This window comes from Branchiostoma floridae, chromosome 8 (genome assembly GCF_000003815.2).
Source record: "Branchiostoma floridae strain S238N-H82 chromosome 8, Bfl_VNyyK, whole genome shotgun sequence".
Taxonomy (NCBI): domain Eukaryota; kingdom Metazoa; phylum Chordata; class Leptocardii; order Amphioxiformes; family Branchiostomatidae; genus Branchiostoma; species Branchiostoma floridae.
In genome coordinates this window covers 19,796,718-19,810,099 of record NC_049986.1, presented here as the reverse complement: position 1 = coordinate 19,810,099, position 13,382 = coordinate 19,796,718, and the positions used below count along the sequence as shown (strand labels likewise).

General features: G+C 39.1%; 1 protein-coding gene across 3 annotated transcripts in view; it reads left to right on the top strand.

Moving 5' to 3' along the window:
* Positions 1 to 13,382, top strand: part of LOC118420736 (ATP-binding cassette sub-family A member 2-like) — a 98,873-nt gene that overhangs the window by 45,652 nt on the left and 39,839 nt on the right. For 2 of the 3 annotated variants that reach the window (XM_035827691.1, XM_035827693.1), the window contains 14 exons: positions 1,673 to 1,945; positions 2,322 to 2,417; positions 2,916 to 3,023; positions 3,299 to 3,361; positions 3,987 to 4,128; positions 5,251 to 5,331; positions 6,602 to 6,760; positions 7,425 to 7,588; positions 8,352 to 8,480; positions 9,012 to 9,170; positions 9,559 to 9,664; positions 10,236 to 10,411; positions 11,227 to 11,330; positions 11,892 to 12,006. In XM_035827691.1, the coding sequence (XP_035683584.1) occupies positions 1,673 to 1,945; positions 2,322 to 2,417; positions 2,916 to 3,023; positions 3,299 to 3,361; positions 3,987 to 4,128; positions 5,251 to 5,331; positions 6,602 to 6,760; positions 7,425 to 7,588; positions 8,352 to 8,480; positions 9,012 to 9,170; positions 9,559 to 9,664; positions 10,236 to 10,411; positions 11,227 to 11,330; positions 11,892 to 12,006 (1,875 nt within the window). The remainder of the gene's footprint in view (positions 1 to 1,672; positions 1,946 to 2,321; positions 2,418 to 2,915; positions 3,024 to 3,298; positions 3,362 to 3,986; positions 4,129 to 5,250; positions 5,332 to 6,601; positions 6,761 to 7,424; positions 7,589 to 8,351; positions 8,481 to 9,011; positions 9,171 to 9,558; positions 9,665 to 10,235; positions 10,412 to 11,226; positions 11,331 to 11,891; positions 12,007 to 13,382) is intronic. The other variant, XM_035827692.1, reaches the window with a different exon arrangement.

Genomic DNA, 13,382 nt, shown 5'->3' with positions numbered 1-13,382 from the left:
TGCGGTCACCGGCCTCTGCGTATTGGCGGCTCGTGTCGCTAACTATACGAACTCTTTCAAGCAGTCACACAACGCCATGATACACATAAATAAAGCTCCATAAAACACTATGAATATGGGTCTTCAAATGTTTGTTGAGTAGAAAGGCAAGCAAAAGGAAGCGACATAAACATTGCCACCATTGTACTCCCAAGGGAGTGTGGCCGTGAAGGTGGCAGACTAGAGTACGCTCCAAAGATTTATTTGACTGTAACATATGATTCGTGCTGTCTATGAAAATAAGACTTGATAGAGAGATGTAGATGATATTTTCATATAATCAGACAGAGTTTTGTTGATGTTGGCGGTGTCGTTTTATCGTAATGGTTTTTTTAGTCGGACATTCACAATCAGTGCATTCAGCCCATTGCCCGTAAACACATCAGCTGGATTGTTCTAGGTACAGCCTTCCTCATGTGAGACATGAAGTACATACAGTCACGATTTTACTGTCAAAAGAAAGCTAAATTATCATACTATTAATTTTTTTCTGTGTACATGTACTTAAATCTACCACTTACTTCTGAAGAGAGCAAAATGTAAAAAAAGCGTACCGAGTTAGGCACACTGTCCAGCGTAGCACAAAATTGGAAGGTTACATACACAAAATTGTCTCACAGTGTTTGCCGCTTGTAACACGCAGCGCGAAAGGTTCATGAACCACATGAATGCATTTCTTATTCAAGTATGTTGTTAAAATCTATGTGTAAAAAATTCGGTCATCAAAATTTGACCACTCTCAGGCAACTAGCGATGGAGCGCCATGAGTTTGAGCGCAAGAAAAAGCGTACCGTGTTGGGGCACCTCCCGTTACAATGGCAAAACTGGAAATTTTCCAGCAGGAATCTGAAGTCATGTCATTCCTTAACAGATTCTGACTCAAAATGCTTATGTACCAAAAGGGACAAACAATCGGCCTTTATTTTTCTGCATACTTATCTATCTTTGTTTATATTTTTCATTAATGAGCGCTAAACTTACACACAGAACCAATTAGCTATTGGTGTCAACGGTGTTAGCTATTGGTATCACATGAATATCAAAACTTGAAAACTAATAAAGACATTGGGTTTCTCTTCCTTGCAGCTTCCTTGCAGGGTCTCTTTGCAAGCTTCACTCAAAATCCCCTGAAGCCCAACGCAGCTGCCCAAGTTGGTGGTGTACCTCGTACTGTTTTACAGTGGGTCTAAAAGAAGATTTCTATTGAGGTTGACCTAACTTTGATGTGTACAACATTGTCTGACATAACACTGTCTCTCTCTTTTGTGTCCTTGCAGCTTTATGCACTACTCTTCGGCAGCCCGACCCGAAATCTCCACAACACAACAGACCAGGTCCTGAAGCCCAGTGGGGCCCCAGAAAGATATCTAGCAAGGATGCCTCCCCCATGATATAGCTGATACATCACTGTCTGTCTAACACTGTCTCTAATTTTTGCAGCTTTATGCACTACTCTTTGGCAGCCCGACCCAAATCTCCACAACTCGACCGATCAGGACCTGAAGCCCAACTGACAACTGCTTTATAGTGGGGCCCCAGAAAGATGTCAAGCAAAGATGGCCGTACTAATAGTGCTTTGATTGGAACAACACTGCTTGTCTAACACTGTCTCTATTTTGTTTATACCTTGCAGCTGTATGCACTACTCTTCGGCAGCCCGACCCGAAACCTCCACAACGCGACCGACCAGGTCCTGAAGCCCAAGCACATCTGGAGCATCTTACAGGGGAAGCTCAACAGTCTTAAAGACGGGCTGGTGTACCAGACGCTGACCAACCCTCAGAAGCTGTCCACGAAGGAGGGACTGCTGGCGCTGCTCGGGCAGAGTCTGGGGCTGGGGACGTTAGGGGAGAAGGCAGAGGAGAAAGTGCTACAGCCCCCACAGCAGATGGTCAAAAGTCTCGAGGTTTGTTTGTTTGTTTGTTTGTTTATTTGTGAGTTTAAAAAATGCTGTGGCAGAATTGGTTCTGGGAACCCTCAGGAAGAAAGCTGAGGGGAAATAACTGCAGTTGCCACAGCAGATTGTATGTTGTTATCATGCATAGATATGTATGTGATTGTAATTTGTTCTTCATCTTAGTCTGATGATAAACAAATATTTTACTTCAACATTACAAACAACTTAGTTGCCGCTTGCTGTTGTAACAGTTGATCCAAAAATGATTGTTGTATGTTCTTGTTGATTTTAAGAGATATCCCAACAGCTGAGTTTAAAGATCTAGCAACACAAACAATTCAGCTGCCGCTTGTTGTTGAAACAGTGTTGATCTTGTGCCCTGCAGTCTGTGCTGCTGACCCCTGACCACCTGCAGTATCTGGTGTGTAACAGTTCAGCAGGGCAGATCATCACACAGCAACAGGGACAGGAGGGAAGTATGGTAAGAAACTTTTTCATAATGCCAGACTGACTTAATTCTATATATGGCATCTGCTGGAGACACCAAAAGTAATGCATGAGGGCAAAAAGAGAAAAATCCAGCAAAAAAATACTGCTAAAGCACAGGAGTTAAACATCCAGTCCATTCTTTCCCAGGCTTGGTTTGTCTTATGTTTGCCTCCTCCAGTAAGACTGACATTATTTTCAAGTTATGTGGTGAGTTAAAGCAAATCCCCACTAAGTGTGGGGCTTTCCAAATTTCCCTTCTTCAGATGGTAAACCCAACTAGTAGTTGGCATAGTGGCAAAAGGAAGAGATTGACTTAAGGAAGTGATAGATTATGTAGATCAATGGTACAATTTTCCTCTAAGAATTAGAGCTTCTATGGTCTTGGTATATCTAACAAGTCTCTCCTTAGTAGCTAGCAAGAGCATTTTTCAAAAATATTTAACTTCAAGTCGACATCTTTTGACTTAAGAATTTCTGTACTTTATTCCAGGCTGAAGTTCACCAGGCCCTGTGTAACACTACCCACACCAAAGCTAAGTTCACAGCCCTGGCAGAAGGACTGAAGGCCCAGCTGAACCAGAAAGCTGTCGTGGACCAGGTGTGTTGATCTGGAAAGACTCAGGGGGAAAAAATGCATGTCAGAGATCAAATAATTAAGTACTATAATGATACAATTATGTATGAAAGTCAGTAATGCCATTCAGTATAGATGTACGCAGCAGTCGGCTAGTCTTCACACTGTGCTTACTAGCGGCGTTGTTCAGCATGTCCATCCTACTTAGACTGCACATTTTGATGCCTCTCCAATACATTCCATTTATGACTAATGATTAACTTTTGATATTATTGAATTTCTTGTTTCTGCCCTCCCAGCTTGGTCTGGACCAAATGGACATAGTGGAAAACCAGGAGAAGATGGAAAGTCTCATGGAGGCTGTGAGTTCTTAATTTTCTTTTTCACTTTTCTGTGAGATGTCTCAAGGAAGAACTGAGATGATGTTACTTAAATGTCAGTTCTCAATGACAAAGATAGGAAAAAAAAATGAAAACTGTTAATTAGAGCCATGAGAGTATTTATCATACTTAGGTGTGGCCTAAAGAATAATTTGTATTATATTTTTGTTTGTTTTGATGTCTTTTAATATATATTTCCAACAAATGACCTGATGCGGTCCCAGATTGGAAATGTTACCCAAGGTATCACTTGTGGATCTTTTTTCTACATTTCCTTGCCATTGTCAGCCCATTCTCCCAGCTGGAAGAGTTTGCCACTTTTTAGAGACAAGAAGGCATAGTATCATGTAAAAGAAGCAACATGAGTATCGGTTAGACCCAGCACAGGTATACCCCTAAGTTGTTGTTAGATCCATGTACTGAGAATTTCTGTAAAATTGACTGAAAATCTTTTCCCAGCTGGAAGAGTTCGCCACTTTTTAGAGACAAGAAGGCATAGTATCATGTAAAAGAAGCATCATGAGATAGACCCAGCACATGTATATTAATTGTTTTTAGATCCATGTACTGAGAACTTCTGTAAAATTGGCTAAAAATCTTTTCCCAGCTGGAAGAGTTCGCCATCTTCCAGTCGGGACTCCACGACCTGAGCGACATTGCCTCCGTCTTCCCATCATACACCTGTTCTGGGATCACGGGGGAAGAGGGGGAGGCTCCGACGGACCCGGCTTCGCAGGCCGTCACAGCCGGTGGGTAATCTGTGTGACCTTGGAAATAGAATGTCTCAAGGACATCAGAATTTTCTTTTACACAACCAGTTTTTCTCACCTGCTGAGACGTTTCGATGTCTGTCAGACATCTTCCTCAGAGCTTCAAACTGGAGATCTGCTTCTCGCCGATGTAGGTGGCGCTGGTTGTGTAAAAGAAAATTATCATGTCCGATGATCTACCAACCTGATGAAATTATTTTCCGGAGAATGTCTCAAGGTCATACGCAAGAAGCACAACTATTATGTTCCTCAGTGATGACTGTTTCAGTAGCATGAACTCTCATAATTCCACCAGGTACCATAATATGGCCATGCAAGCCTGTTGTTATTTCTGTTGTGTAACTAGAGTAAGCCCCTTGATCTCTCCTTAACCCCCGACTTTTGCAAAAGTTTTTTTTTTTCTTTTCCGACTGACCGACCCCATTTTTGTGTGAAAAAATCCGAGAAACAACCAATAAAATTGGTGTGGCCTCAGTTTGGCTCAAACACAATTTAAAGTGATTTAAAAAAAAAAAGATGTTTTGTCAATAGAACATCTGAATTATAGTAATTCTGAAGTTTATACATTTGGGGGATATTTTGGTGTTCAAGGCAATCTTGAGAAGGACTTTGTAACAAGTTGACGTTGACGTTTTCTCGATGTGGCGATATAATGACACCTGGTAGAATTATGAGAGTTAATGTTAACTGTTGTAGTTGTTACTTTCTCTGTGAATGTGACTTATAACATTATACTTCTTGTATTTAAGTTGGATGATTTACATGTAATGTTTTGTATGGTCTATGACCACATGGTTTTGTTAATTGAATATCACTGAAAAACACTGAGTTTGTATGTCTATTGCATTGAATTGATGATCTCTTCAGCGCAGTTCTTGGTTAATTCTATTTTGAGGTACTTTTATTTTGTTTTTACTTACTTTGTTGGATGTTTCCTCTTCAACATTTTGTGATTAATTTGCAAATCTGAACTAGTATATATACAAATGTATGGCTATTGAATCGTTACTTTTCGTCTTTTGTTAGTTGTAAGTTGTTGTCTGTTATCAGTTTCATTTTATTTTGCTTTTTACTTATTTTATTGGCCGTTTCCTTTGCCAGGTTCTGTAGGTCCTGATGCTGATTGTAACCCCCCTGATACAGGCCCAACCCAAGAACCTTATGGCAACCGTTCCAGTGAATGTTCGTTTGTAACCCAGCACTTGTTTTGGACTTGCCCCCTCACAAATTTCTACTAACACACTAATCAAAACAATCACTAACACAATGCTGGCTGGTAGAGATAGCATTAAAATGAATCATATACAAGTTTTCCTTTGATTTCAGAATACTGTCTGTTCTATATTGAAACTACAAACAGATTTGCCTCAAAAATATGATATTTGAGAAACTATGGTTTATATTTGGACAAAAATGTCACAAATTGTTTTGGCTGAAAATTTTGGAGAGGAAAGTTGCTCAAAAGTGAAACAGACTAAAATTTAACTTTTCAAATCTTTTTCACATATTATGTTACTAATAAAATGCATGATTGTGTATTGTTATTGTTTAAAATTTTACAAGCAAAACACAATAGTCTGAAAAAAAAAGGAAAATTTGCAATTTTCAATTAAAAATCCTAAATATGATTGGAATGATCACTGATTCCAGATAATTGCAATAATTATCTAACTTTTAATGATAAACTCAAATTTGGGGTGAAGTTGGTGTGATGGTAGTGTAGAGATGCTTTTCACCCAGGTAAATTACCACACTACATGTAAGTCTTGTGCATTATAACAGATTGCTTTTTGCTGTGCAGTTTGAATGTGTTATTTACATGATTGCTTGTCAAATTACACAATTTATTTGAAGATGTAAAACTGTTTAAAATTTGCCAAGTTTTGACCCACAAAGAATAGATCCAGGCATACAGGTTTTTAAAAACATTCTCTGAAACTAAAAGTTCTCAATATTCTAAAGGGCCTATACTTATGACCTAAAACTTACATAACAATTGTCTTTAAACTGTGTGTATAGCAAGATACATTCTTTGCTCACAGAGTCCCAGTTTTTCTTTTGATATTCAAGTTCAGCAGTATCTTTTTTTTTTTCTAATCAAAGAAACAACACAATTAAAAGGATTGGCTTTACCCTGGTAGTAGAAATATCCAATTTGAAAGCATTTTCAATTGATAGAAAATTGTCCATCTTGCCCTGTTACAAGTAAGTGCAAATTGGTAACAGCAGTTGTATCTTTTTTGAAACCCATGCAATTCGAACCAACAAAATCAAAGGCCCTGGGGTTGCTTTAGTATAGTCTACATTGTCCGAGCTTTTTGGTGGCAAATTGTCCATGTACACTATCATCCATGACACTGTACTTGTGTTGGAAGAAATTATATCATTATGATTACTATCCAACACAGATGAGCTTACATGAAAACTGTTCATTTTGCACCGTTCCATGTAGGTACAGATGGTAACAGTACAGTGACAGAGCCTGACAGTCCAACATCGCAGGTCCACCATGTTCACAACAAACTGTCCGGTTTCATCCGGATCTGGACGTCACTGCAGCCGACCATCTGTGGGGTCAACAAGACCATGACAGAGGAAGCCTTGGAAGCTGGTAGGCTCCTATTCTTTTCCATGATAGCAAGTCATAAATAATGATCAAAGTGAGCATGTACATGTTATGTTATAGCAGAGGGTCCCATAATTTTGACAGTACTATAACTTCAAACAAGTTTTACTTTGTTTAATATCATGCAGAAATGAGCCGTGTTTGTTTTTATCCACTGTGCTGAAAAAATCTTGAAGAACCCATTAATGTATATAGCTGTGTTCTTGTTGTATACTGTAAGACTGAACAAAGATTTTTATTTTTGAGCTTTTATATGTTTTGGACATCAATGACATACAATGTATTTTCAGAGATGTGTTTATGATGCTACCGCATGCTTTCCCTTACTTACACACTGCAATAAGTAATGCTAAACTGGAAGTGTTGATGAGGGGAAGTTTAGTAAATATAGTCAATGCAGGTTTTTTTCTTAGCCCTCTATTAGATGTATTGTCTAAGATATCTTTTAAGGAATGAAATTAATACAGTCATATTAAAGTTTTCTCCTTGCCTGTTTCTTTTATGATATCTGCTTGCTATGTTTTCACTTAGTTACAAAATCAGAGAATCAACAAGTTAAATTGCTGTTGCCTTATGTGAACCCTTTTTCCAGTCACTTACCAACCAGTTGAAACTAATCCCGGGAATCTTTGCCATGTTTTCACCTCAGGTGACCTGCGGTCCATGGGGTACAACAAGAAGGAGAGGAGAGACCTGGGACTTCTTCTCCATCTTCTCACCAGCAATCCCAAGATCCTCTACTCCCCCAACGGAACCTGGGCCGACAGCATGACCTTCCCAAATGGAACCGAGATTGACAAGGTCATAAAAAAGGTACAACAAAGTCGTAAAGATGGAACGCAGCGAAGTGGCAATGAAACTGCACTTAACCAACCCATCATTTACTGCTATTAACCTCAGCGGAGCATTTAGAACGTTCCGGAACTTAATGGAACAGGCGTTACCGTCAAAGTCACCTTGAGACCTGACCCTTGACCCGCATTAAACAACTTTTATGCCAGTTCCTGTAAAACATTGTAATTAAAGGTTATAGCTGGTGTAAGCAAAACTTATTTCCCATATGATGAACTAGTATTAAACTTGGGCTAGCTGAGATAATTAAGAAAAGGGATGGAACATATAGTTTGATTATATGGCCACAGTTACAAATTTATGGTCTTGATTCTCTGGCATTCTCATGCAAAAATTTAGCAGGAAGACATCACAGAAACAGGGACACAGCAGAAAACTTGAATCTGGCTGCACTCACTTCCTAAAATTGAATGCAACAAGGCCTAGACCTGGTGTGTTTTCATGTTTCATGTATTATGCGAGTCAATTGGTTACATTTGTGTAGCCTAAACATGTGCAAAAAGTATGTCAGAATTCTGTTTTACATCATGTTACTTCTTGCAGTATTTTAGGCATACATGTATCATGATCAGTAAAGTTGGGCAGTTTGATTGCAAGATAAACAAAAAAGGAAAATTTTGGTGACAATTTACATGTATATGAAGCTGTGCAATCCTACTTCTGTCAAAAGTTCAGCCATCTGCTTCCACTTTCATATGTTTGTTTGTTTGTTTGTTTACTCTAGGTGGCAGAACCGTTCACCTTCATCAGTAACGTGACCTTCATCGCCGACCAATGGCTGAACAGGTCTCGTGAGCTGCGGCACTTTATCCAGGAGAACTCCACACAACAGGACATCCAGTGGCTGAGACAGGTACTGCAGCAAATTCACTTTTTAGAAAGTGATAAGATTTAGAGCAAATTAAAGGGTATGGTTGGAAATCCAACGATATGATTTCAAAATAAAGCAAGTCAATACCAGTCTGTCATTATTAAATGCTGTATCAATAATTTTGAAATCGTGCCGTAAACAGCCGCCCTCTGAGTGAAAATTTTTGGGAGGGCAGCACCAAATGGCCAGGTCACCATGCCAGCCTTTTTTCACTCTTAGAAAACCATGTAAGTACGCCAAAAGCCAGGGAGAAGATGTCCCTTTTCTCATGTTCCCAAAGACTAGTGGAGATTCCTGATGAAGAAAGGCACCAATTTTTGGGAAGGCACTCGGCAAATATTGTGTCTCATATACTGTTTGTAAATTGTTTCTTAAGTTATGAGATTAAAAGGCCTCTCTAATAAAAATCATGGCAAATCTTAAAGGTACCACAAGATCAATTTCTACACCAAAATCTCACAGCATTCATGCTTCATACGAATGTGTAAGACTTTATCTGTTCTTCTGTTCCAGTTGAAGGATGCGTACGCAGCCAACCCCCAGCTACTGAACATGACCACCAACCCGGTGATCCGACGCTTTGTGCAGTCCCCAAACGTCATCCCCAATGTTACCACAGTCCTCAAGCAGCTGGAGAACATCGACAACCTGGCCTGCGGATGGATCAAACTGGTTTGTAATTTTTTTCAAAATGATTTTTATCACAATTAATATTTTGTTATTTCTTAATCTCGGGGACATAAAGATGTGAAACTTGGCTGAAGTATTGCTTGTTAAAAGACTGATTGACTGAGTCGATGAAATTAGTGTTACACAGGACCTGATGCATTCAACCGACTCCTTCACCTTTCTGCACTCATAGCTAGCCACTGTAAAAGAAACTGATTTAGAATTTAAAAGATTTAAGAGCTGAAAATATCTTTTACATTTGAATTAGTGATTTGTAATTATCTATCATAATAATTTTGTATACATATGACAAAGCAACCCCATATACACAATGGCTGGAATTTGTTTAGGGGTATTTATATCATTGTCTTTCATTTTCTCGCCATCTCAGGTGTCCAATTTCAACCTGAGCATCTTCATGCCGTTCCCGAACGAGGAGGCCCTGGTGAACTACACCCTGCACCAGGCACAGAAGGACAACGTCACGGTCTTTGCAAGTACGTACGGTTTTGCTTTGTCTTTCTGAATAAGGCGACCCTGACTTACTCTTATGGATGACATCTTATGGAGACCCCAAAACTAATGCATGAGGGCAAGAAAAAGGGAAATCCAGCAAAAATCAATGAACATGCATGTCACCTATGAAATCAAGTCAGTGTGGCCTCAAGTTTAAAAAAATGTATAATCACTATATGATTTCCAACACAAGAAATTTTTGACTGATCTACTCCAATCTTTGAAGCTAAAAGCAGATGAGCTTTTGAGTTAAGTATACAAAATTATGTGGAACTGATTGTTTTGTGGGATATTTTGTGGCATAAAGCTGTAAATTGTGTTTACTTTGGTGCAAATACGAAAGCCTGAGCTTGTCAACTGGAATATTTTGAGGTCCTTGACCCCTTAAGTTTGAGAAGAACTATGGATCAATTTTTTGACTGTCGAACTCCAGTCTATCTCAAGGAAATTCAATGATCAAATCCACCGCCTCTGTGGTGTCACGTTATGCAGATTGAACAATTGCAATGATCCACAGTAACAGTAACAGTACTAATCCATTGTATCTTCCAGGCGTGGTGTTCAATGTGACCAACACCACCGGCCAGCTACCGGCTCACATGGTCTTCAAGATCCGGCAGAACGCCAGCTTCACCCAGAAGACCACCCAGATCCGGCGGAAGTACTGGCGCCCAAACCCGAACCACGGGCACGAGCTGTACTACCAGTTTGGCTTCATCTGGATACAGGTTGGTTTGTTTTACTTGTTCCAGTAAACCACCAGTCTGGAATTCATCCTATTCTAGCTTTTGTCTGTGGAGAAAAACTAGAATACATTGTACATGTATACTAAAAGTATGTAGATTTTCAGGCTAGTAAGTAGGCCAGGTACTACCTGTTCGGCTTCATCTGGATACAGGTTGGTTTGTTTTTGTTTGTTCCAGGAAACCACTTGTTTTGGAATACATCTTGATTCTTACATCTCTATTCTATTCGTGTAGCTTCAGCCCACTCCTCCGATTATGAAATAGGAAAACTAAGACTAGTAAACTGCAACTTCATCTGGGTGCAGTTTATTTTTCATTTGAAGACAGAGTCTAAAATTATTACTGTAATTTTCAACACAAAGAAATTGGACTCATCCACAGTTTTGACTTGACAGAATAAGTCCTTGTCCAGGAAATGTGCAGTAGGTTGTTGCATTCCTTGAAAAGAACTTGTGCCGTATAGTCAAAACTTTGAGTCTTATCTCTTCATATTGGAAAATAACATTACATTCTGTCTTCATGAAAATCTATCTCCATCAAAATCTATATAGTACACAGATCAGCTTCAAGGAACCTGTCATTTTGTAGTTTTTCTTGTTCATATCACACAACAGATTTACTACATCAGAGCATAACGCACCATTCAAACTACATGTACTACTTAGACTGTAAGTCTTTCTGTCAGGCAGACAGGAAGAACATTTTGTTCACAACACAAAACAACAAGAAAACTCTAATATTCAATGATATACCAGCCTGATATAACGATCAACCCAACTTTGCACATCTATTTTCAGGACATGATAGAGCGAGCGCTGATCAACGTGGTGGTGGGGCATGATGTTGTGGAACCCGGCAGCTATGTGCATGAGTTTCCCTACCCCTGCTTCATGGCAGACGAGTGAGTAACTTAAATGATTATTTCCTGTCTAGGGACCAATCTATTCAACATATGGCTGGTAGGAAAAACTGTGTCTGTTTGTTCAAGTGCTAGGTTTGTTCAAGTGCCAGTCAACTTAATATACACGTTAACATGAAATAATACAGTAGAATTAAACCATTTTTTGGGTTTCAAGTACATTTATGAGAATAGATCATTGAAGTCATTGGTAATCACTTTGTATATTACTACATTAGTTTTGATTAAGCAAAATAACTCTCTCCTTAACTCCTGTTGCTATGATTATAGAGAATACTGACACATTTTGTGTTCTAGCTTCCTATTCATGATAGAACATATGATTGCACTCTGTATGACGATCTTCTGTGTACACTGGTGCCATAGTGATACAGAACACTGATTGACACATTTTGAGTTCTAGCTTCCTGTTCATGATGCCACTCTGCATGACGATTTTCTGGGTCTACACTGTTGACATAGCTACACAGAATATCAGCTTCTGTGGTCATGGTTACCATTATTAGTAATACAGAATACTGATTGACACATTTTGTGTTCTAGCTTCCTGTTCATGATAGAACACATGATGCCGCTCTGCATGACGATCTCCTGGGTCTACACCGTTGCTATGCTGGTACAGAACATCGTGTATGAGAAGGAACAACGGCTAAAAGAGGTGAGAAGAATTAGTGAATGTTGCCACATACAGATTTTCAAATGGACCTTTCCTTGGTGCTGAAAGTGGGACTGTAGTAAAATATGTATTTTACTGGAAAGGCAACATTTTCACAAAAATGCAGAATGTTTTCCCTTTAGCTTTTTGTGAAAAAAAGAGCCACCCTACATCTACTTACTTTTTGGTCTAGGCCATCAACATAATTATACTATGCCATTAGGCTCGGCCTAAGGTATTGTGTGTAAAAGAAAGGGCCACCCTACATATGCTTTATGTTTTGGCAGCAGGAGAAGAAATAAGAAGAAATAAAAAGAACACACCAGCAAAACCAATATTGGGGAAAACATCATTATCATAACGAATGTATAGTACAAACTTAAGTAGATGAGTTGATATATTTCCTATTCTTCAGGATTTATCAAAGTGTAGATATTTGTACCTACTACTTTGCCTTGCCAATTTTTTAAGCCTTTGGGCTTTATTACTACTTGTGCAGCTTCACATCTGTACTAATTAAACCCCTCAAGTACGACTGGCGGTAAAGGACATCCATTCATAAAGATAAGCACCAATCCTGACTCATTTCAACCTGTATAAGAAAGTAAAATTCTATCCCTTTTCACCATTAGGCTACACCAATGTATTTTCAAACATTTGAAGTTTTTTTATAGCAAGCAGACATCATAAAAGCAGAAGGCAAAGAAGAAAAAGCAAAAAATATTCACTCCATAAAACTGAGTGCACAAAAGCATGGATCTGGTCCTCAAGATTTGTCTTTACTGTCTTTTTTTTCCAGCAAAGTAGAAATGCGAGAACCAACAAATAAAATTTGCGCTGTTGTGGTTGCTGATCCCCATACAAAGCTATTGTTTTATCAAGATTTGCCTAATGATGATAACCCCTCCCTTCCCCTACATGGAGTATTATATATCCAGCTACCAAATCCTTTAGAAATCCTTCCCCACTGGTAGTTGATGTACATGTCTGCAAACTTTGGCAGGTACGCCCTCGGGCCTTATAGCAGACACGGTAATACTGTTGTAGCTCTTCAAATCCTGGCCCTGGGGATGGGCTTACACAAAACCTATTTGTCTTGATCAAAGATGGTTTGGGTGGCTGATCAAAGATGCTGATAGCTGATTCTTCTTCATTCTTTCAGGACGTAAAAAAAATTTGAGTTTCTACAATAGCCAGTTTTCTTCTAGCTTGGCAATTGCAGTTTGTCCTTATTTTCCCTGCATCCTCTTGATCAGAGATGGTTTGGGTGGCTGATCAGAGATACTGATAGCTGATCCCTCTTCATTTCTTTCAGGACTTGAAATTTACTTTCAATTTTCTACAATGGGGCTCCTAGCAAGTTTTTTCTGGCATGGCAA